This window comes from Cricetulus griseus, chromosome 2 (assembly GCF_003668045.3).
Source record: "Cricetulus griseus strain 17A/GY chromosome 2, alternate assembly CriGri-PICRH-1.0, whole genome shotgun sequence".
Classification (NCBI taxonomy): domain Eukaryota; kingdom Metazoa; phylum Chordata; class Mammalia; order Rodentia; family Cricetidae; genus Cricetulus; species Cricetulus griseus.
In genome coordinates this window covers 171,925,439-171,945,914 of record NC_048595.1, presented here as the reverse complement: position 1 = coordinate 171,945,914, position 20,476 = coordinate 171,925,439, and the positions used below count along the sequence as shown (strand labels likewise).

Sequence of the window (20,476 nt, the reverse complement as noted above, 5' to 3'; positions counted from 1 at the left end):
TCTTGGGTAAAGGCCCTAAGGCTTAGAGAAAAGTAACTCATGAAGAGGCCCGACTTGCTGATTCCTGTACGATGGGCATGGAGGAGTGGGTTAGTATCCTGTGCAAGAGGTAAATCCCAAAAGATTATGGCTGATTGGCTTTAAGGGACAAGACAGACTACATGTCTCTAGCTTGGAGACGCTGGATATTCTGTGCCCCAACTGTGACACTGAGGAGAAATGTGCCTAAGGAATAAAGTGCTTGGAGCCTGCTGGAGTGAGACTAAAGTTTGGTGGAAAAGTGACATGGAGATTGTCCTAGTCAGGGTTACTAGTGCTGTGATGAAACACTATGACCAGAAGTAACTGGGGAAGGAAAGGGTTTATTTGGCTTACACTTACTGTTTGTTCATCACTGAAGGAAGGCAGGAAAGGAGCTCAAAACAGGACAGGAATCTGGAGGCAGGAGCTGATGCAGAGGTCATGGAGGGGTGGTGCGTACTGGCTTGTTCAGCCTGCTTTCTTATAGAACCCAGGACCACCAGCCCAAGGATGGCCCCACCCACAGTAGGCTGGGCCCTCTACCATTGATCACTAATTAAGAAAATGCCCTATAGGCTTGCCTACAACCTGATCTTATAGACAGTGTCTCAATGGCGGCTCCCTCCTTTCCAGTGACTCTAGCTTGTGTCAAGTTGACATAAAACTAGCCACCAGAGACGCAGGCTTGGGAGTAAGCGAACATGTACCCAGGGAAGGTTCAGAGGAGAAGAGGGGAATATACAAAGGAAGCAGGGAAAGGTGTTCTTGCTCCTCAGAGAGTGAGATACTGAGAGAGTGTGCAGCCATTGAAGCACAATAGAGAGGATCAATGAAGCAGCCCTGGGTGGGCTAGGTGATCTTGGTTGAATGAGAGGTGCTTCAAGAACCCCTTACATGAACTATGGAATATACAAGCAATTAAAATTAAACAAGAGCCAGTGTGGGGCTTCACTCCTGGCATCCCGACACTTGGGAAGCAGAGGCAGGAGAACTGCTGCAAGTTTGAGGCCATGGAGGTCTCCAAAGAGATTTCCAGACCAACCAGCATTAAACAGTGAGGCTCTGCCTCAAAACAAAACAAAAACAAAGTAAAGAGATGGACCCTCCGGTTCCTTTCCCCATCAGATCTAGTTGCTGGTCTTGGTTGTTGTACAGTGGGAAGATTACACCAAAGCTGTCCTCTCTGAGATGTAGTTTGGTGTAGAGTATGAAGGCCAGATTCAAGCAAAGCCCGAACTCTTTTTGTAAAATGGGATAATCTGAGAATCAGAAAAATGAATGTGAAGTTCTAGGCAGCTGTAGCAATTGCTGACTAGTGGTGTGTGGGGGCGGGAGGTGGGTTCTCTGATGTCCTTTAAGGGTTTTTTTTTTTTTTTGGTTTGGGGGGCTATTTTTGTCATTATTTAGAGTGATGTAATGAGTAAAGGGACCCTCATCTAACATTTGGTCTGCAGTTAGAAAACATCACAGGAAGGAAGGGGCAGGCAAAAGGGCAGCTCTGAAACCAGAAACTTACGGCTGATGTACGATTTATACACATGTAACTTGATTGATAAAGACTTTTTTGAGAAGTGAAAAAAAAAAAGAGATGGCGAGAGAGGGGAGACAGATAGACAGACACAAGAGGAAGCATATTCAGGACAGGTTTAAAGCATAATTGCACCAGAGTAATAGAGGAACATAGTGGCCCCCAACACAGTGGTGTCCAGTGCTGCTCCACTGAATTTAGTATGAACTTCTTATTCACCCTTTAGTTTCTATGAATGAGCTTCCCCCTAGTACAAATGTATTCATTTTTTATTAATTGTACTGGAGATGGAACTCAGTGGCTTGTACATATGAAGTACACCTATGGCCGAGTTCCTGACTTGCTCCGATTCCTGCTGACGTACTTGGAAAATGCCACGATTTGTGCCTTTCTTCTGTAACTAATACAGTTTCATGTAACCGCATCCACAGCGGGACATGTCTTTCAGAGCAACTTTAGTCCTTGTTCCTGGATCAAGATTACTTTTATTTGGCTCAAAAATGAGCTGGGTCTTAGCTCCCTCCAAGGCGAGAACTGTTTTGTGTCTTCAGGACAAAGGTAATTAGCTCCATTGGAGCAGCGCTCCAGTTACTGGTAACTCTAGGACGAAGTCCGCCTTTGTTCTCAAGCCTTTTGCTGCAGCAGCACCACATATTGTTCACCTCGAAAGCATTCGCGAAACCGGCTACTTCTGTTTCCTAGGGGTGAGGGCTCTGTCGTTGTTGTCTCTCCAGTGGGTTGCCTGTGACGCGCGTCGATAGCATTGGGGTTTCAAACTTACTCAATAACCAGACTGTTTATTTTGAATTGGCATGTCTGCTTTGTCCACCACGTTCCCGTGTGGTTGGAAAGGGCAGGGGCAGAATTTGGACGGCTTCGAAGAGCCTGGTGCTGCCATTTGTGGCTGCGCACTCGCGCAAGTCCCTGCAGCGGCATCGCTCTGGGTACCACCCGCCTCCCACATCCCTATTTTTAGCCTCTGCAGCCCGGGCCACGTGACGGAGGAGGCGGTACAGCAGGCGGCCCGCCCTCGCGGCGTCGCGCAGCATCCCGCAGAGCGCCGAGCCCGCGCCTAGGGCCTGCGGCTGCGGCGATGAAGATCTGGAGCTCCGAGCACGTGTTCGGGTGAGCGGGCTGAGGGCTGCGCTGGGAAATGCGTGGACGAGGCCGAGCCACGCGCATCTTCGGGGAGGGGCGGGGATGGGAAGAGGCAAGAGCTCCGGGTCCGGGATCGCGGGGCGGGGAGCGGGGAGCGGGGAGGCAGGTGTGTGGCGCAGGCCTCCCCATCCTCAGCCGGCCTGTGCAGGCTGCAAGCTGCGCCGCGGGGGTGTTACGACCGGTCCGAGTTGCGCTGCGGGTGTCAAACACCGTGCCAGAGGGGCTTGAATGGGGGGGGCGGGGAGACTAGATGCGAGGAACGCATTTGGGGCGTTTGGTCCTGAATACCTGTGCACACTGACGCCTCAAAACCCCCGGAGAAACCGATAACTGCCTCAAATGCCCTCCTGACCCACGGGCGCCTTCCACCTTGTCATCGAGTGTTTTAGTATCTTTTCAAAGAAAAAAGATTTTTGAGAATTTCTGATCCTGCTTAGAGAACCCTTTAGTTCTGAGCGGGGATGGGGGTGGGGAGACTGCATGAAACACAATTGTCATCCGTTGTCTTTTATAAAGTTTTAATAAAGATGTATCACCTGTCTTCAGAACGTCTGACTTAGTTTTTGATGGTGCTGGGGATCGAACCCAGTGTTTCAAGCCTGCTTGAAAAATGATCCAGCACCACTACAGCATCCATCTTTGAAAAAAGAAAAAAAAAAACAACTTGCAGCCCTTGTGAAGGAGGTTCCCCCCCATGATGCAGGCATAATTTGTACTGTCTGAATGCAGGGAGGGGAAGGGAAGACATTAAGTATCAGGATGCTAGAGTATTGACTTGGACCCTCTGAGAGCTGCCCTAGGGCCCCTGAAATGTTGACTAACACCGAGACGAATGTTGACTTTTATTTTTTGTTTTTCGAGACAGGGTTTGTCCTGGAAATCTGTTGACCAGGCTGGCCTTGAACTCACAAAGATCCACCTGCCTCTGCCTCCTGTGTGCTGAGATTAAAGGCCTGAGCCACCACCGCCCAACCAGTGTTGACATTTTTGCACCTTCTGCCCTTTTATTTTTTTAATCCTATTTTGTAATTTGTAATTTTGTAATCTCTAAGTGTTACCACTTTAATGTGTGTGTTCTGGAGTTTTTCTTGGGGAGTCCTTCTTCTCTCTCTCTCTCTCTCTCTCTCTCTCTCTCTCTCTCTCTGTTTCTTGCTTTCTTTCTTTGAGACAGGCCTGGAGCTTGCTATGTAGACCAGGCTGGCCCTGAGTTCACAGAGATCTGACTGCCTCCGCCTCCCAAGTGCTGGGACTAAAGGTGTGCCCCACAACTGCCTAGTGCCCTTTTTACTATTCTTAAAATTACATTAATAATTAATTATTTGTGGTGTGTGTGTGTGTGTGTGTGTGTGTGTGTGTGTGTGTGTGTGTGTGTGTGCCACAGTGTGCAAGTGACAGTCAGGACCACATGGGGGAGTCTGTTCTCAACTCCTACCTCATGGATCAGAAGATCCAACTGAGGTTTGACGGAAGGCATCTTCAGCTGCTGAGCCATCTTGTTGGCCCCAAGATACCCATTTTAAAATGTATTCTACAATTCTGGGCTGGGGGGATGGCTCACTGGCTAAAGTGCTCAGCATGCAAGCGTGAAGACTGGAGCTCAGATCCCCAGAATCCCGGAAATGTGAGTGCAGCAGCTGGCCTGTGATTCTAGCTTGGTTAGATGCAGATGGGGTTGCCTGGAGCAAGCCAGGTAGCACAACTATAGTGAATTACATGTAAGGATGACCAAAGGGTTCTCTACATCAGCCTTGGACCTCCACAGGCATGCACACCATAGTGCACCTATGCACACCACACATGAAAAGAGAAAAGAGCCAAATGTATTACATAATTGAGTAGTTTTTAGTGTATTTACAGAAACTAAGCTTTTGGTTTTTGCCAACTGTGCATCCATTAACATGGTGCCACTTTCTGTTACCTTCTAAAGAGATAATGAACTTGGTTATTTGAGATCTACTTCCCATTCCTGCCCCCAGGCAACCACTGATCTGTTTCATGGTAACAGATCAGTGTAAATTTTTACACAGTGTAAATTTTTCCTGGATATCCAGGAAAAAAAGGTAAATTTTTTCCTGGATATCCTATATAAATAGTTATCAATATGTGATGTTCTGGGTCTGGTTTCTTTGGAAAGCTTGTGTGTGTGTGTGTGTGTGTGGTTCACCCATTTGGTAGCATGTGTTGATTCTTTGTTTTGTGTCTCGGGTACCCTGGCAGTGACTGAACCTGGCACTGTTCATAGGGAGGAAGCTCACACAGAGACCAGATGTCCTTCCAGAATAAGGATAGCTAGCATAGGCCTCTGGCAGGCCATCAACATAGTCTACAGAGCTTTGAGGAGATGGACCTACAGCTAGCTTGCTTTCTAGCCAGGAGCTGGGAAGAGAAATTAATCTTCCAGATAAGCTGAACATGTCTACTTTCCCCTCTCTTCAGTTTTGTCTCTCTCTCTCTCTCTCTTTTTTTCTTCAACAAAGGCAGACAAGATGGTAAATTTGGTGAACATCCTTCCAAAGGTTTGTGCCAGGAGCCATGTGACTACAAATATGTATGTTTATGTATGAATACACATTATATGGTGTGTTTTTCCCAGATAGAAGTCAGTGACCTCATCTTATAAGGATTTTTTTGGCAGTTTCTTTTTCTTCCAAGAGTGTTTTTGAGATCTATCCAAGCTGAGATACATATCTCAGGGTATAAATTGATACAAATGTAGCTTGATGTTACTAGCTGTATAATCACCCACTTTATGACTATGCTACAATTTGCCCTATCTCTCGTTCTCTTGCTCTCTCTCTCTCTCTCTCTCTCTCTCTCTCTCTCTCTCTCTCTTTCTGAGATAGGGTTTCTCAGCGTACTTTTGAGCCTGTCCTGGAACTCAAATGAACTCACTTTGTAGGCCAGGCTGGCCTTGAACTCACAGAGATCTGCCTGCCTCTGCCTTCTGCGTGCTGGGATTAAAGGCGTTCGGCACCACTGCCTGGTGCCCTGTCTCTATTGAAAGGATACATGTGTTTTTGTGTAAATGGAGTTCTTAATTGGTCTAGGTAATTAAAAACCCAGAGTCAAATATCCATGACCTCCGGATTTCTGTAGCTTGATTCTCTTATCTACCTTTGCATCCCGTGTTTTGCAATATATTGCCTCGGTTGAGGTGTGTGGATAAAGTTCAGCCTCACGCATATAGGGAGCTGGAAAAGCTAAGTATGTCTTTGTACCTTTCCTTTATTGCTATGACCAGAAAATGATAGCTTCTTAAAAAGTAATAATATAGCCGGGTGGTGGTGGTGCACACCTTTAATCCCAGCACTCAGGAGGCAGAGGAAGAAGGGTCTCTGTGAGTTTGAGACCAGCCTGGTCTACAAGTGCTAGTTCCATGACAGCCTCCAAAGCTACAGAGAAACCCTGTCTCGATTCTCCCCCCCCCCCAAAAAAAAGTAATAATATAAAATTGGGAGCAAAGAGCAGAAAAACAAGTTGTGCTGAGTAAATGTCTGCCTCTTGAGAGACACCTGCATCCATCCTTTGAATGTGTGTGCTCTCCAGGTTTGTAGTATGGTACAGTTATGCTCATGGTAATGGATACAAGTTTTCTAAAATTCCAGCTTTCCGCCAGGTGTTGGTGGTGCACGCCTTTAATCCCAGCACTCGGGAGGCAGAAGCCAGCCTGGTCTTCAGAGCGAGTGCCAGGATAGGCTCCAAAGCTACACAGCTTGTCTGTCTCGAAACCACCCCCCCCCCCAAAAAAAAAATCCAGCTTTGCTTCAAAAGCTCAGGTTTTATCTTTGGCAACAAACTCTAAAGATGCTTGCCTTAAGGTGACAGGCTCACTCACTCCCTTAATTTCCCAGAAAATAACTGCAAGTCCCCAAGTTTGAACAAAGAGTTTGTGCATTGTTCTTCTAAGGGCAAGCCATGGGTGGTGAGAGGCAGTGGTGAATTGGGCGGGCTCCCGACACCACACAACCACCTGATATACCGAGGGCAGCCTGAGAATGGCTTGTTCTGCAGAAGTATTTCTGGCACACAGCCTGTCCTCTTGCAAATTGTCAAAGAGTCCTCAGAGGTCAAATGATGATAAAATTAACCACTTTGCCATTTCATCACTTCACTCCTAAGAGAACCCTGAGTTGTTTCCCTGAGTGCATGAGTGAGTAGCAGTGAACAGGCTGTGGTTTGGAGCCTGGCCTGCATTGCTGGGCGAGTCCAGCACTTACCTCCATTGCTTTAAGTGTCATCACTGTAAATGTCGATATGGTGAGAGAGCTAGCCATGTCCTAATCACACTATGACAGTCACCTCCTAAGAGGGTCCAGAGGCCCCACGGTGTGGCCCATACTCTTCAGAACCCACTGGAAGTAGGGTATAGCTGAGCTTCTGGTCCTGTGACTGTCTCTTAACCACCCTTCCCCCGAACCTTTACCTCTGCACCTTTTAGAAATAAGCAAGTGTGGGAAGTCCTGGACACATGGTGGGTCTCCAGGGCTAACTGGTCCTCTGATTATAGCTTGCCAGGTTTCACGTGCATTCCCACCTTTGGCCTTTCTCCTGGATGATTTAGGCAAATATTGGACATCAGTTTCTACCACCCTGCTTTGCCTAGGGCTCATTCTCCTTGGCATGTGTGATGACTACTCTTGGTTGTTGATGTCACTGGATCTCCAATCAACTCAATTGTTAGCTGCTGGGCACTCCTGCCAGGGATTTTCATGATCAGGTTATTTGAAGCGGGAAGGTTCACCCTATGGCCACACAGATCAAAGGATACGGAAGAGGGAAGCTTTGCATTCTGTCTGCTTGCTGTCATCCCTGCTGGCAAGTTCATCCTTTCTGTTGCTGTGGCATCCCTTCACTGATGTTAGCATTCTTTCTCCGGGATTCCAGAACAGCCTGAAGGTCAGCAGCTCTCCAGAAGTCCTCCAGGCCTTCAGCACCAGATTCTCAGCCTCTCCAGTGTGAGACAGCCATTGTGGGGCTATCCAGGCCATATTGTGAGCCAATCTAATAGATCCCCTTTAATACATACATACATATATGTATGTATATATATAATATTAGTTCAATATATATATCATATGATATATATTAGTTCAATATATTATATCAGGAGGTAAAGGCCAGCTGAGCAAATGAGACCCTCTCTCAACAATTAAAAAAATTAAAAACTTAACAACTATATTTTCCAAAAATTAGAGGACTGGTACTTTAAAAACAATATCCATGACTTCTGGATTTCTGTAGTTTGGTCCTCTTGTGTACCTCTGCATCCAGTGTTTTGTAATATATTGCCTTGGTTTCGGTGTGTGGATAAAGTCCATCCTCACTCATGCAGATAGGGAGCTGTGTGTGTGTGTAATTTTGTTTGTTTGTTTGTTTTTCCGAGACAGAGTTTCTTTGTGTAGCTTTGGAGCCTATCCTGGCACTCTCTCTGGAGACCACGCTGACCTCAAACTCACAGAGATCCGCCTGCCTCTGCCTCCCAGAGTGCTGGGATTAAAGGTGTGCACCACCAACACCCGGCTTTTTTAAAAAATATATATTTCTATATAATATATAATAATATATGAATTATAATATTAAGGGGCTGGAGAGATGGCTCAGTGCATAAGAGCATTTGCCTCTTCTTTCAAAGGTCCTGAGTTCAATTCCCAGCAACCATATGGTGGCTCACAACCATCTGTAATGAGATCTGGTGCCGTCTTCTGGCCTGCAGGCATACATGCAGGCAGAACACTGTATACATAATAAATAAATCTTTAAAAAAAAGAATTATAATATTTAATATATAATATGTTATATATATTAAAATAATTCATATATGTTATACACGCACATATATATTCTATCAGTTCTCTTCTTTTAGAGAACTCTGATACAGCATGGAAGCCAGCCTTCAACCTTTCACCCATTATCTGTGGTTCCAGGAAGAATCTGGTATGGATGCTTGGGACCATTCTGGAGTGGGTGGCAACAGAGGCCTCCCTTCCTTTGGGATAGGACTCAGTCGCACTGTGTCTCAGTGTATAGCTGGGACTCTGCCTGTTGAGAGTGGTCTCCATCCAACTTCTCATCTGCCTAAACCTGGCAGAGAGCGTTTTGTATATTTGCTGCTTCTGCAGGCAAATGACCCAGCAGATGTTCCTGCAAAGCGCTCATGAGCCTCCAGCCAGCCATGCTCTTTTCAACACCTAGTGTCACCAGGTTTGCACACTGGCTATATGTTAGTTTTCTTCAACCACGGGGTATAATATTGACTTTTGTGCCTAGACTTTGCCACTTTATTTTATTTATTATTATTATTATTATTATTATTATTATTATCTTTTTCTTTCTTTTCTTTTCTTTTTTTTTTTTGTGAGACAGAGTTTCTCTGTGTAGCCCTGACTGTCCTGGAACTTGCTCCAGGTTAGCTTCAGACTCAGATCTGCCTGACTCTGCCCTCCCTGCTGGGATTAAAGGTATGTGCCACCAAACCTGGCTGGACTTTGTCACTTTAAAGATTCCTGGCAATTTGCAACTGCTAATAATTCCAGTTCCAGCTAGAAGAGAGCTAATAATGCCCTCTTCTAGCCTTATGGGACACCAGACACACAAACATACATGCACAAACATACATGCTGGCAAGACACCCATACACATAAAAAACTTGAATTGCTTCAGACCACATACCACTTAGAAGTTTGAATGAAGTGCAGACCTGCCTGGCGTTGATGGCTCATGCCATTAATCCCAGCACTTGGGAGGCAGAGGCAGGCAGATCTCTGTGAGTTCAAGGCCAGCCTGGTCTCCAGAGGGAGTACCAGGATAGGCTCCAAAGCTACACAGAGAAAACTGTCTTGAAAAACCAAAAAAAAAAAAAAAAAAAAAAAAAAAGTACAGACGCTCCTGTCAAATCCAGAGTGCAGTTTGAAAATATCATCAGTCGCTGGGCATTGGTGGCGCACGCCTTTAATCCCAGCACTCGGGAGGCAGAGGCAGGCAGATCTCTGTGAGTTCGAGGTCAGCCTGGTCTACAGAGAGAGTGCCAGGATAGGCTCCAAAGCTACACAGAGAAACCCCTGGAGACAAACTTTGCCCCCTGGAGAAGGGGAAAGGGTCACCATCCCCTGAGCAAATTGAGAACATGGGAAGAGGGGGGAGGAAGCTACAAGAGTGAGAAGGGAAGAAAAGGAAGGATGCAGAGGTCATGAGGAAGCAGAAAGGTTGAGTCAGGTGTAGATTAGAAGAAAGGACATATGACAGGTAGGATTTTAGTTGGCGGGGTGGTAGAGGAGGAAGGGAGTGAGAAGGGAACTGGGATCGTCATGTAATTCAATCTTGTTTGTAATTCAAATATATAAAAAATAAAAAAAATATGGAAAAAATATCATCAGTCAAAAATGCTGGAGCAATGGCTTGGCAGTTAAAAAGCATATACTGCTCTTGTAGAGGACCTGGGTGGGGCTGCTCACAACTGCCTGTAACTCCAGCTTCAAGGGACCTGATGTCCTTTTATTCTGTTCTAAAAGTTGAAGATGATGACTGTGAGATACACATTTGTACCATTATAAAGTCGACCGTGTCCTAAATTCACCAGCTGGGAACTGTCCTTGGTTCTTGGTAGCACTGAGCATGTGGGAACAAAAGCCTGCTTGGGTAGACTTGGGTGTTTCTGCATGGGTGTTCTTCAATATACCATGCTACCTACTGGATAGCGGGGCAGTCAGGTGGGACTGTAAGCCCCAATGGAAGGCAGGGGTCAGTTTGCATTAAGGACAACAGCCAGTGTTTTTCAGCAAGGTGCAGTCAGGAAGACCTATCTCGCTGTTGATATATCCCCACAAAAGGTTTCTACCTCCTGTGGGCTGGAGAAGAGCAAGGACAGAAAAAAACCTAAGGTCAGCTAAGCTTGATGGCCCTACATAGGCCCAGCACAGACTTGGGGTTCCTCCAGAGACTCAGGCTCAAACAGAACACAGTACACACTTCCCTGCATAGATACAGGAGCCTCAGCCTCAGGGTCATTACCTCGGCTAATTGTGTTCTCTTGCCAGCCATCCCTGGGACACGGTGATCAAGGCTGCCATGCGGAAGTACCCAAACCCGATGAACCCGTGCGTGGTGGGCGTGGATGTGCTGGAGCGCAGCGTGGACAACCATGGGCGCCTGCACAGTCTGCGCCTGCTCAGCACCGAGTGGGGGCTGCCTGGCCTCGTGCGTGCGGTGAGCCTCCCTGCATGGCTGCCCACACTTACTGCTAAGGGATGCCACGGATGGCTGGGCAAGATCCCTGCAGTCCTGTGCCCCTTCTCCTTGGACTGTCCGTGGGTCCCCTTTTGTTTTCTTGGAAAGACACTAGTCACCGTGGGGTTAAGTGAGCTGGCTGACCTTCAGTGTCATCTGTGCCCAGAATCCCACATTTTGTGATGCTGCAGTTAGACATTTTACATAGGAACTTCAGGTAGACACAGCATGGCCCATACTCACTCCTAGAGCCGGGGATGGGGGTGGGATGAAGTCGAGGAGAACAGTGAGAATGTAACAGGACAGCTTTCCCCTGCATGGTTGCGCACTGACTTCTCCTCCACATGGAACCCAGGTCCTTACATGGCCCTAGCGTCTCCTGCTGTCTCTCCTTGTGACTCATTTGCCACTCCTGGATTCTGTATCTGGACGTGAAAAGCGTACCTGCAGGTTGAGTCTTTACTTCAGAGCTCTTGCTAGCAGAAGTCTCTCTTCTCAGGATGCCAGGAGTTCCCTGGTTTAATTTATGTCAAAACAGTCATTACTGCCACGTGCTAAGCTCTTCAATCCGTTTTCTGTTATCTACCAGGGTAGATACCTTATGTTATCTACCTTCTGCCCAACACTGTATCTGCAGATACCGAGGGTTGCATGTCACTATACATGACATTTGTTTTGTCCCTTAGATTTTGGGAGCCAACAGGACCTTGACATACATCAAAGAGAGCTCTGTTGTGGATCCAGCGGCAAGGAAAATGGAACTGTGTTCCACCAATGTAAGCAGTAGTCTAAGAGGAGAAAGGTGCTTCAATGTTTCTTGGTGATGGTGCAAATGCCTCCCTTAAATTGTATTTCGAGTTTGCCTTCTGTCTAAGTGGCCTTATTTTTAGTAGGAGGGTTGGATTTATTTAGTGGTATTCTATCTTTGTTTTGTTTTGGAACAGGGGTCTCATTGTACCCCAGGTCAGCCTGTAACTCTCTGGATATCCCAGGCTGGTCTTAAATTTACTGTAATCCTCCCGCCTTGCCTCTGGAATGCTGAGGCTACACCCACACCCACCTTTTTCTAGTCTTTGTTTTGTTTTGTTTTTCAAGACAGGGTTTCTCCGTGGCTTTGGAGGCTGTCCTGGAACTAGCTTTGGAGGCTGTCCTGGAACTAGCTCTTGTAGACCAGGTTGGTCTCGAACTCATAGAGATCCGCCTGCCTCTGCCTCCCGAGTGCTGGGATTAAAGGCGTGCGCCACCAATGCCTGGCCTAGTCTTTTTATTCAAGTATAATCAACATATAGATTTGGCCAAGGTTGGTGGTGTGTGTGCCAGGTAGGTCTCTGTAAGTTTGAAGCCAGCCTCATCTACATAGTGAGTCCCAGGACAGACAGCCACATAGTGAGACCCTGCCTCAAAATAAGTAAATAGACAAATAAATAAATAATAAATAAGATAAAAAGAAAGAAAGAAAAAGGCAAAACCAGCTAGATAAAAGGCATGACTACATGGAAACTCTGTGTAAAGTACAAGTGGCATTTTCTCTATGGGCTCCATAGATTAACCAAGAAAACAGGCTCAAGATAAGGAGGAGGTCTCAGTCACACAGATGGCATTAAAGTCACCAGGCTGTTAACCATGTCCACTTCCAGCTTTCTTGGTGTCTCTTCCCTTTGAAGAGACAACCCTGTGCATTTAACATGCCTGGTTCCCCTAGTGCTTATTTGTGAGTGTGGGGACGTCCTTGGGTACCTCCGTGCCTCCTACAGTAGAGGTACTGCCAGTGGTGTTTGTTTTGAAATAGGGTCTCACTGTGTTAACCTGGTTAGAGTCAAATTCCTAAGCTCAAGTGATTATCTGTCCTCAGCCTTGGGTTACAGCTACATGTCATCATACCCTGATTGTGGCCATTCTTTTGTTTTGCTTGCCCCTGCATGAGTTCAGACCCAGGGACTTGTGAGCCCTGTACCACTGAACTAAATCTCCGGCTTTTTAGTGGTCATTTTTTTTGGCGAGAGGGGGGGCAGTGAATTTTATTGATGCTATTCAAGAGAGTAGGGCTCCTTTAACCCTTCCTTATTTTGGGGGTTGGGGATGGAAACTGTGAGGGAGATGATCAATGTGGGGGTTGTTGGACAGGTACTGCTCAGCAGCCAGGGCCTTTCTCTTGCTGGAGTCCTTGCTGGGCGTGGATGGGTCAGGGTGGGCTTCTTACTCCTTGGAGGCCATGTAGGCCATGAGATCCACTGCCCTGTTGCTGTAGCTGAATTCATTGTCATACCAAGAAATGTGATTTACGAAGTTGTCATTGAGAACATCAAAGGTAGAAGAGTAGGAGTCACTGTTGAAGTCGCAGGAGACAACCTGGTCCTTGGTATAGCCCAGGATGCCCTTCAGTGGGACCTCAGATGCCTGCTTCACTTGGTAGCTTTCTCCAGGCAACATGTCAGATCCCTGACGGACACATTGGGAGTAGGAACACGCAAGGCCATGCCTGTGAGCTTCCAGCCTTGGCAGCACCAGGGATGATGTTTTGGGCAATCCCACGGCCATCACACCACAGCTTCCCAGGGGGACCATCCACAGTCTTCTGGGCGGCAGTGATGGCATGGACTGTGGTCCCGAGTCCTTCCACAATGCCAAAGTTGTCATGGATGACCTTGGCTAGGGGGGCTAAGCAGTTGGTGGTGCTAACAATCTTGAGGGAGTTGTATTTGTCAGGGTTCACACCCATCACAAACATGGGGGCATCAGCAGAAGGGGTGGAGATGATGACCCTCTTGGCCCTGCCCTTCAGGTGGGCCCCAGCCTTCTCCATGGTGGTGAAGACACAGTAGACTCCACAACATACTCAGCGCCAGCATCATCTCATTTGATGTTGATGGGATCTCGCTCCTGGAAGACGGTGATGGCCTTCCCATTGATGACAGGCTTCCCATGCTCAGCCTTGACTGTGCCTTTGAACTTGCCATAGGTAGAGTCATACTGGAACACATAAACCATGTAGTTGAGGTCAATGAAAGGGTCATTGATGGCAAAAATGTCCACTTTGTTAGAAGTGAAGGCAGCCCTGGCAACCAGGCGTCCAATCCGGCCAAATCCGTTCACTCTGAGCTTCACCTCTCTGTCTCAGGAACAAGGCTGGCACTGCATGAAAAGATGCGGCTGTCTCTAGAACAGGGAGGAGCAGAGAGAACCTTGGTGGTCATTTTTACAGTTACTTTCCAGCTGGAGAGATGGTTCAGTTGCATAAAAGTACTTGATGCCAAGACTGAGGACCTGAGTTCAATCCCTGGAACACACAGTAGAAGGAGAGAAGCGCAGGGCAGTGGTGGCCCACGCCTTTAATCCCAGCACTTGGCAGGCTGGGAGGCAGAGGCAGGCAGATCTCTCTGAGTTCGAGGCCAGCCTGGTCTACAAGAGCTAGTTCCAGGACAGCCTCCAAAGCCACAGAGAAACTCTGTCTTGAAAAAACCAAAAAAAAAAAAAAAAAGCAATTCCCAGACTCTCCTTTGGTCTTCACTTGTGTGCTGTGGCATGCTCACCTACACACATGTACATGCAATAAGTAAATAGATATAATAAAACGTAACAACCACTTTCCGAGCTGGAGAGATGGCTTGTCAGAGGTTAAGAGCATTGCCTGCTCTTCCAGAGGTTCTGAGCTCAATTCCCAGCAACCACATGGTGGCTCACAACCATCCCTAATGAGATCTGGTGCCCTCTTCTGACCTGCAGGCATACATGTAAGCAGAATACTGTATACATAATAAATAAATCTTAAAAAAACACAACACTTTCCCCTTCCTCATATTTCTACAAAAAATACATATATAGTTCCAGCACTCAGGAGGCAGAGGCAGGTGGATCTTTGATTTTGAGGCCAGGCATGGCTACACAGAGAAACCCTATATTACCCCCACTCCTGCTCTTGCAGAAGCCCTGGGTTTATTTCCCATCACTCACATGGTGGCTCACAATCATCTATAACTCCAATTCCAGGGGATTCAACACCCTCTTTTGACCTCTGCAGGTACCAGGCACCATTTATGGAACGTATACATGCATGCAGACAAAACATTCATACATCTAAAATAAAATAAATCTAAAAAAAATTTAAATTTTCTTTCTTTTTTTATTTTTGGGTTTTTGAGACAGGGTTTCTTTGTATAACAGGCCTGGTTGTCCTGGAACTCTATAGAGCAAGCTGGCCTGGAACTCACTGAGATTCACCTGCCTCTGCCTCCTGAGTGCTGGGATTAAAGGTGTGCACCACCACTGCCCAGCTCCCCCTAAAATCTTCAGCATTGCTTCTAGGCCATGAAACTCATCCTTGGGAGTGATGTTACTTGTACTTTACAACAACCTAAGCAACTTCTATGTTATCTTAGGGCCAGGCCAAATCCTAACTCCCACGGGCATTATGAGATCCACCTGCCTCTGCTTCCTGAGTGTGGGCCACCAGCCTAATTTTTTATTTTTAAGTTTTTTTGTGTATGTTTATTTTGTTTTTAAAGATCACGCTCACAAATCTGGTGTCAGTGAATGAGAGGCTGGTGTACACACCTCACCCAGAGAACCCTGAAAAGTGAGTCCTCTCACCCCAGGATGGACACATTGAACAGCAGGGGCGGATGGGTGGAGCCTCCTTCCCAGGGTTGGTCAGCCCCGAGCTCACTTCTGCTCTTCTGCAGGACTGTGCTCACCCAAGAAGCCATCATCACTGTGAAGGGGATTAGCCTTGGGAGCTACCTGGAAAGTCTAATGGCCAACACGATATCCTCCAATGCAAAGAAGGTGCATACCTCAGGGTGGGGCCCTGGTGTGCTCGGGGTAATGTGCCAGATGAAGTGGTGACATGTCTGGTTCTCCTGAGGACTGGGTTCCTTGTAGATGGACTTCCTAAAGCCACAGCATTCCCCACTGTGTTTTTCATGTGGGAACATAGTTGGAACAGGAAGACTGGCCAGGCTCTGAGGGGAAAGGCTTCTGTCCTAGTCGGTTACTATTGCTATGAAGTCCATCCCAGTCTCCACATGGCAGCTTTGGCTCCAGGATTTTGGGAAGTCTTAGGTCTCTCACAGGTACAGATTTGCTGTTAGCCTGAGAGGGGTGTCAACTTTGGGATAGCCCAAGCTGGTGCATTCTTTTTTTTTTTTTTAATTTTTTTATTCGTTCAAATTAGGAACAAGCTTGTTTCACATATCAATCCCTTTTCCCTCTCCCTCCCCTCACCCCCCCTCCTCCCCACCCCCGACCTACCCCCAACCCCATCCGCCCTCCACTTCCCAGGCGCTCTCCACTTCCCAGGCAGGGTAGGGACTCCCCAAAGTCCACCACATCATCCTAGGCCGCTGGTGCATTCTTTAACTCATTAGAGAACTTTAGGCCTGAACACATGGTGCTGAATAGCCTGCTTACATGGACGGTGGCTCAGGAACGTATTGTCACATCTTTGCCACCATATTCCCATCTGGTGACTTGCAGCGTGCAGTGAGAATTGAAGTCCCTCTGTTGTTGTTTCAGGGCTGGGCTGCCATTGAGTGGATAATTGAGCATTCTGAGAGTGCCATAAGCTAACAAGTCTGCATCCATGCCTGGTGACACAAGGAGGCAACCACAGGAACATCTTAAGCTGGTACAGAGTTCTAGCTTTTTATTACCTGTGTGTGTGCGGTGCATGAGAGAATGTTTGTTTGTCAGTCATGCGCTTCCTACTGTCCGTCGTGGTGAGCAGGTCCATCCTCTATCATTTCCTTGGTTTGTGCCAAGATTCCTTCCAGGGTATACCCGAGCTATTGCCAACTGGAGTCTGAGGAAGGCACTGTAGCCTTGGCTGCCCCGAGGTCTCAGTACCTCGCAGCCTGAACATTCCTCAGGATGTCAGCTGCTAACGAAGAGCCTCCATGAGTAGGTCCACAGTGTTATGGTCAGGTTTAATCTTGAGTTTTGTTTTTTTTTGTTTGTTTGTTTTGTTTTTGTCTTGGGCAAAATTTGTACGTTTTGAAAACATTGTTACCATTTTTATTAGCTGGGGAATGGGACCGGGGACCTCACACCTGATGGCTTGAGTAAGCGCTCGACCTCTGAAAAATATTTTGTGCCTATTTATTCACTTGGAACAAGCCAGTGTTCAGCTACTGGGTTGTGTCACTGTAGTGGCAAAGGCATTTCTATGATCATCATGGACTTCACAGGTGTTCCTTGGAATTTGATGCTTGATTGGTTGGCAATCATCTTGTCATCACAGAAAGAGTCCCTCTTCCCTTTAGGAAGGGGCCTCCTCACTTCCTGTCAGCTGCTGACAGCTATGGCTTCCTCCCCTCCCCTGCCCCCAGTGCATATTTGCTCCCTCATTCTCCTCAGCCAACAGGCTGTGGGGCCTAAAGTGTCTTTAAGACATTCTTGCTGCCTTTTCCTACGCCAGCAAAGCTTGCCAGAGAACTTTACCTGCAATCCAAGGCCAAGACCTGTGGTGGGACCTCTTACCCTCAACCTGAGCTGAGCTTTTTGTGGGGGCTGTATGGGGCTGTGTGGAGACAGGGAGGCCTGGTGTGAGTCTAGGCTCCCCAGGTTCTGTTTCTTCACAAACGAGAGCTAACCTGTCCCCACCTCTAGCCAGATATCTCACCAAAAAGAGTCAAAGAAGAAAGGGAAGAAGGAAGGAAGTATGGATGGACAAAGAAGATGAAAGGCAAGTGCGGACAAGTCTGGAAGAGACGGGACCTGCTGGAATCTCCCCTGTCCATGGTGACCTCTCAGAACAACATCAGTTCCAGGCACCAGCAGTGCGAAGTTACGGTTCCTGGGAGTAGTGTGGAGCCCTACGTTGCCAGGCTCTGCCAGTACTGGGCTGCCCTGCCCCTGACTTGGTCTTAAGCTTTTACCTGCTTCCCCCGGCAGGAGTGCCACCTCTGCTGGCTCTAGTCACTTCACCAAGGGAGAGTCCCCCTCTCCTCACACCCTGACAGCTAAGCTAGGGTAGGTCTCCCAAACCTTCCCCAGGGGCCTGGCTGCTGTCCTTTGTTGCTGGTGGCCCTATGTCCTTAGAGTATTCCACTTGCCTCTGTGAAGAACTGAATGAGAAGTTAGCTGTTTTCTGACCCTCAGGGTCCCCATCATGTTCGGTATCCAAAAAGCAGTGTGGAGCTCTCTACAGAGGGCACTGTGGGTTCCAGCAGCAACTAAGATTTTCAAGTTCAGACTGGCCTTGAACTCCCTGTGTAACTGAAGATAACCTTGAACTCCTGATCTTCCTGCTTCAACTTCCCAAGTGCTGGGATTACAGACTTGGGCCACTATACTTGGCTCTTTTTGGTTTTTGTTGAGACAGATCTTTCTATGTAGCCCTGGCTGTTCTGAACTCATGGCATTCCTCCTGCCTCAGCATCTCAAGTACTGGAATCACCGATGTGCAGGCCTGGGCTGGGATTCTTGTCTAGTCCCTACTATCTTTTTCATCATCTTCTGACTAAAAAGAGGATGGGGACCTCCTGGTATGTAAAAGCCTTCCAGCTAATTCCCCCCTCCAGGTCCTGGGGTCCCTGGCTGGCTGTGGGTGGTGGTTTTGTGCTCCTGGCCTGGGTTGATACCCCTCCCCCAAGCCCACTTTACTTTCCTGCCTCAGAGTTTCTGTGTTCCTCATTTTCTCTTTGTAGCCTTTTTTTTTTTTTGGGGGGGGGTTGGTGGGAGGGGGAGGTATCTCAAGACAGGGTTTCTCTGTGTAGTCCTGGCTGTCCTGGAACTCTCTCTGTAGACCAGGCTGGCCTTGAACTCACAAAGCTCTGCCTGCCTCTGCTGGGATTAAAGATGTCCACCTCTCCTTGTAGAATTATGACTGGTTTTGAACTCACTGTGTAGATGAGGCTGACTTCAAACTCTTTCTACTTTTCAAGCACTAGAATTGCAGATGAACACCATCATGCCTGGCTTTCTACCATCTTAAGTCAAGGTTGTTTAAAATCCTAAAGATGTATATAGAAACATACTTATATGTGTTCAGGCAATTCATGTTTGTAGTTTAAAACAGGTATTAAATCTATTGACTAGTATAGACGTCTGCTTTTCCTCTGTCAGTCAACTTGCCATTTTTACAGACCCTTCTAGAACTTTTCTTATATTTTTGTTGTGAGCCTAGCCTTTAACAGCTGATCTATCCCTCCAGCCCTAGAACTTTTCTATGCCTATGAAAGTTGTCTTTTTCTTTCATTAAACTTGGGTTCATACTGTAACTATCTGTATGACTGTTTCCTTTCTACTTTTAAACAACAATGTCCTTTTTAAAAAAATATGCATGTGTCTCATCTGTGTCTGTGAGGGTGTCTGATCCCGAGGAACTGGAGTTAGATATTTGTGAGCTGCCATGTGGGTGCTGGGAATTGAACCCTGGTCCTCTGGAAGAGCAGCCAGTGCTCTTAACTGCTAAGCCATCTCTCCAGCCCTAAACAACAATGTCTTGAAAAGTCCCTGAGGCCACTGAAGGCTCTTGCCATGTATGGTCACTGGGTCTGTCACCATAGTAAGGTGGGGCCCCAGTGGGACACTGAGGTTTCTTTTTGTGGGTATGACTCCTTGACACTTTCCTACTTTGAGACGGTTATAGACTATTGATTGACAGCTTGACTGGAGTAGGAAACACCTAGGGAATTAAGGAGGAACACTCTTGGATGTGTCTTGTGAGGGCATTTCTAGAGAGGTTTGACTGAAGAAAGGACCATCCATGCTATGGGCAAGGGTTCAAGACTTAACAGAAGAAGAGGGAACAGAATGATAGTAGAGTGATGGGGAAGGTCCTTCTGTGTATATGTTTGTCTTATTGGTTGATAAATAAAGTACTGTTGGCCAATAGGGAAGCAAGTTAGATGGGACTAGGAGTCGAGGGGGATTCTGGGAAATGTAGTAAAGAGAAATCTTGTGGTCCAGGCAGGAAGTGACATAGCAGGCAGACTCAGAATATAAGCAGGGACAAGCAGGAAGTCGCTCTCTTCCTCTTCCTGTCTTCTCTGGGAGCTGCCATGTGAGCCTGACAAGAGAGGACACATGCTGCTGGTGTCCTCAATCAGCTAAGTCTTTATAAAAATACAGATTAATAATTATGGTTGATAATTAAGACTGAGCTAGCAAGTAAGAAATCCTAGTCATTGGCCAGCAGCATTGTACCTAAAATTAATCTGTGTGTTACTTTGGGTGCCCACATGGCATCGGGGCTTGGGAGGCTTGGCGGAAAGAATCTGACACCAGCTAAAGTGGAAGGCAATTAATGCGGATCGGAATGGATTCAGAGCTAGTTTGAAAAACAGATGGTTTATTAGGAAATACTTGAGACAGAGACAGACCTGTACAGCCAGGTGAGAGAGGGAACAGAGAGCCACATGTGTGCGTCCCTCACATTTAAAGCTTTGCTACATCACTCTGACCATGCCCAATGTTCATGGTCATCATTACCTGTGCCAGCCCCCACGTGGGCGTGGTCAGCATTTCCCCCTACAGTAGAGAGCTAGTGTTCCTGTCTTGCTTCTTGGTTGGTGCCACAAACCACATCACTTTTGCAGCCATGATGGA

At 47.1% G+C, this 20,476-nt stretch overlaps 2 protein-coding genes and 1 non-coding gene across 4 annotated transcripts; 2 read left to right on the top strand and 1 right to left on the bottom strand.

Moving 5' to 3' along the window:
• The first annotated feature begins 1,121 nt into the window (after nucleotides 1-1,121).
• On the top strand, nucleotides 1,122-1,251 carry LOC113834346. The gene has a single exon (XR_003482805.1). It is a non-coding gene; the product is annotated as a small nucleolar RNA SNORA61 (small nucleolar RNA).
• Nucleotides 1,252-2,525: 1,274 nt separating this feature from the next.
• On the top strand, nucleotides 2,526-19,146 carry Prelid3a (PRELI domain containing 3A). 2 transcript variants are annotated; one of them, XM_035440096.1, is made up of 7 exons: nucleotides 2,526-2,674; nucleotides 10,741-10,909; nucleotides 11,617-11,706; nucleotides 15,433-15,503; nucleotides 15,610-15,712; nucleotides 16,442-16,553; nucleotides 17,538-19,146. In XM_035440096.1, exons 1-6 carry the CDS (start codon nucleotides 2,643-2,645, stop codon nucleotides 16,493-16,495), a joined length of 519 nt encoding a protein of 172 aa, XP_035295987.1. In that variant the 5' UTR covers nucleotides 2,526-2,642; the 3' UTR covers nucleotides 16,496-16,553; nucleotides 17,538-19,146. The 2 variants fall into 2 exon arrangements, with proteins under 2 accessions (XP_035295987.1, XP_035295986.1); XM_035440095.1 differs by having other exon boundaries at nucleotides 17,534-19,146.
• LOC118238337 (glyceraldehyde-3-phosphate dehydrogenase-like) lies at nucleotides 12,315-14,091 on the bottom strand. The gene has a single exon (XM_035440097.1). The coding sequence runs from the start codon at nucleotides 13,731-13,733 to the stop codon at nucleotides 13,362-13,364; it is 372 nt and encodes a 123-aa protein (XP_035295988.1). The 5' UTR covers nucleotides 13,734-14,091; the 3' UTR covers nucleotides 12,315-13,361.
• Nucleotides 19,147-20,476: the final 1,330 nt, after the last annotated feature.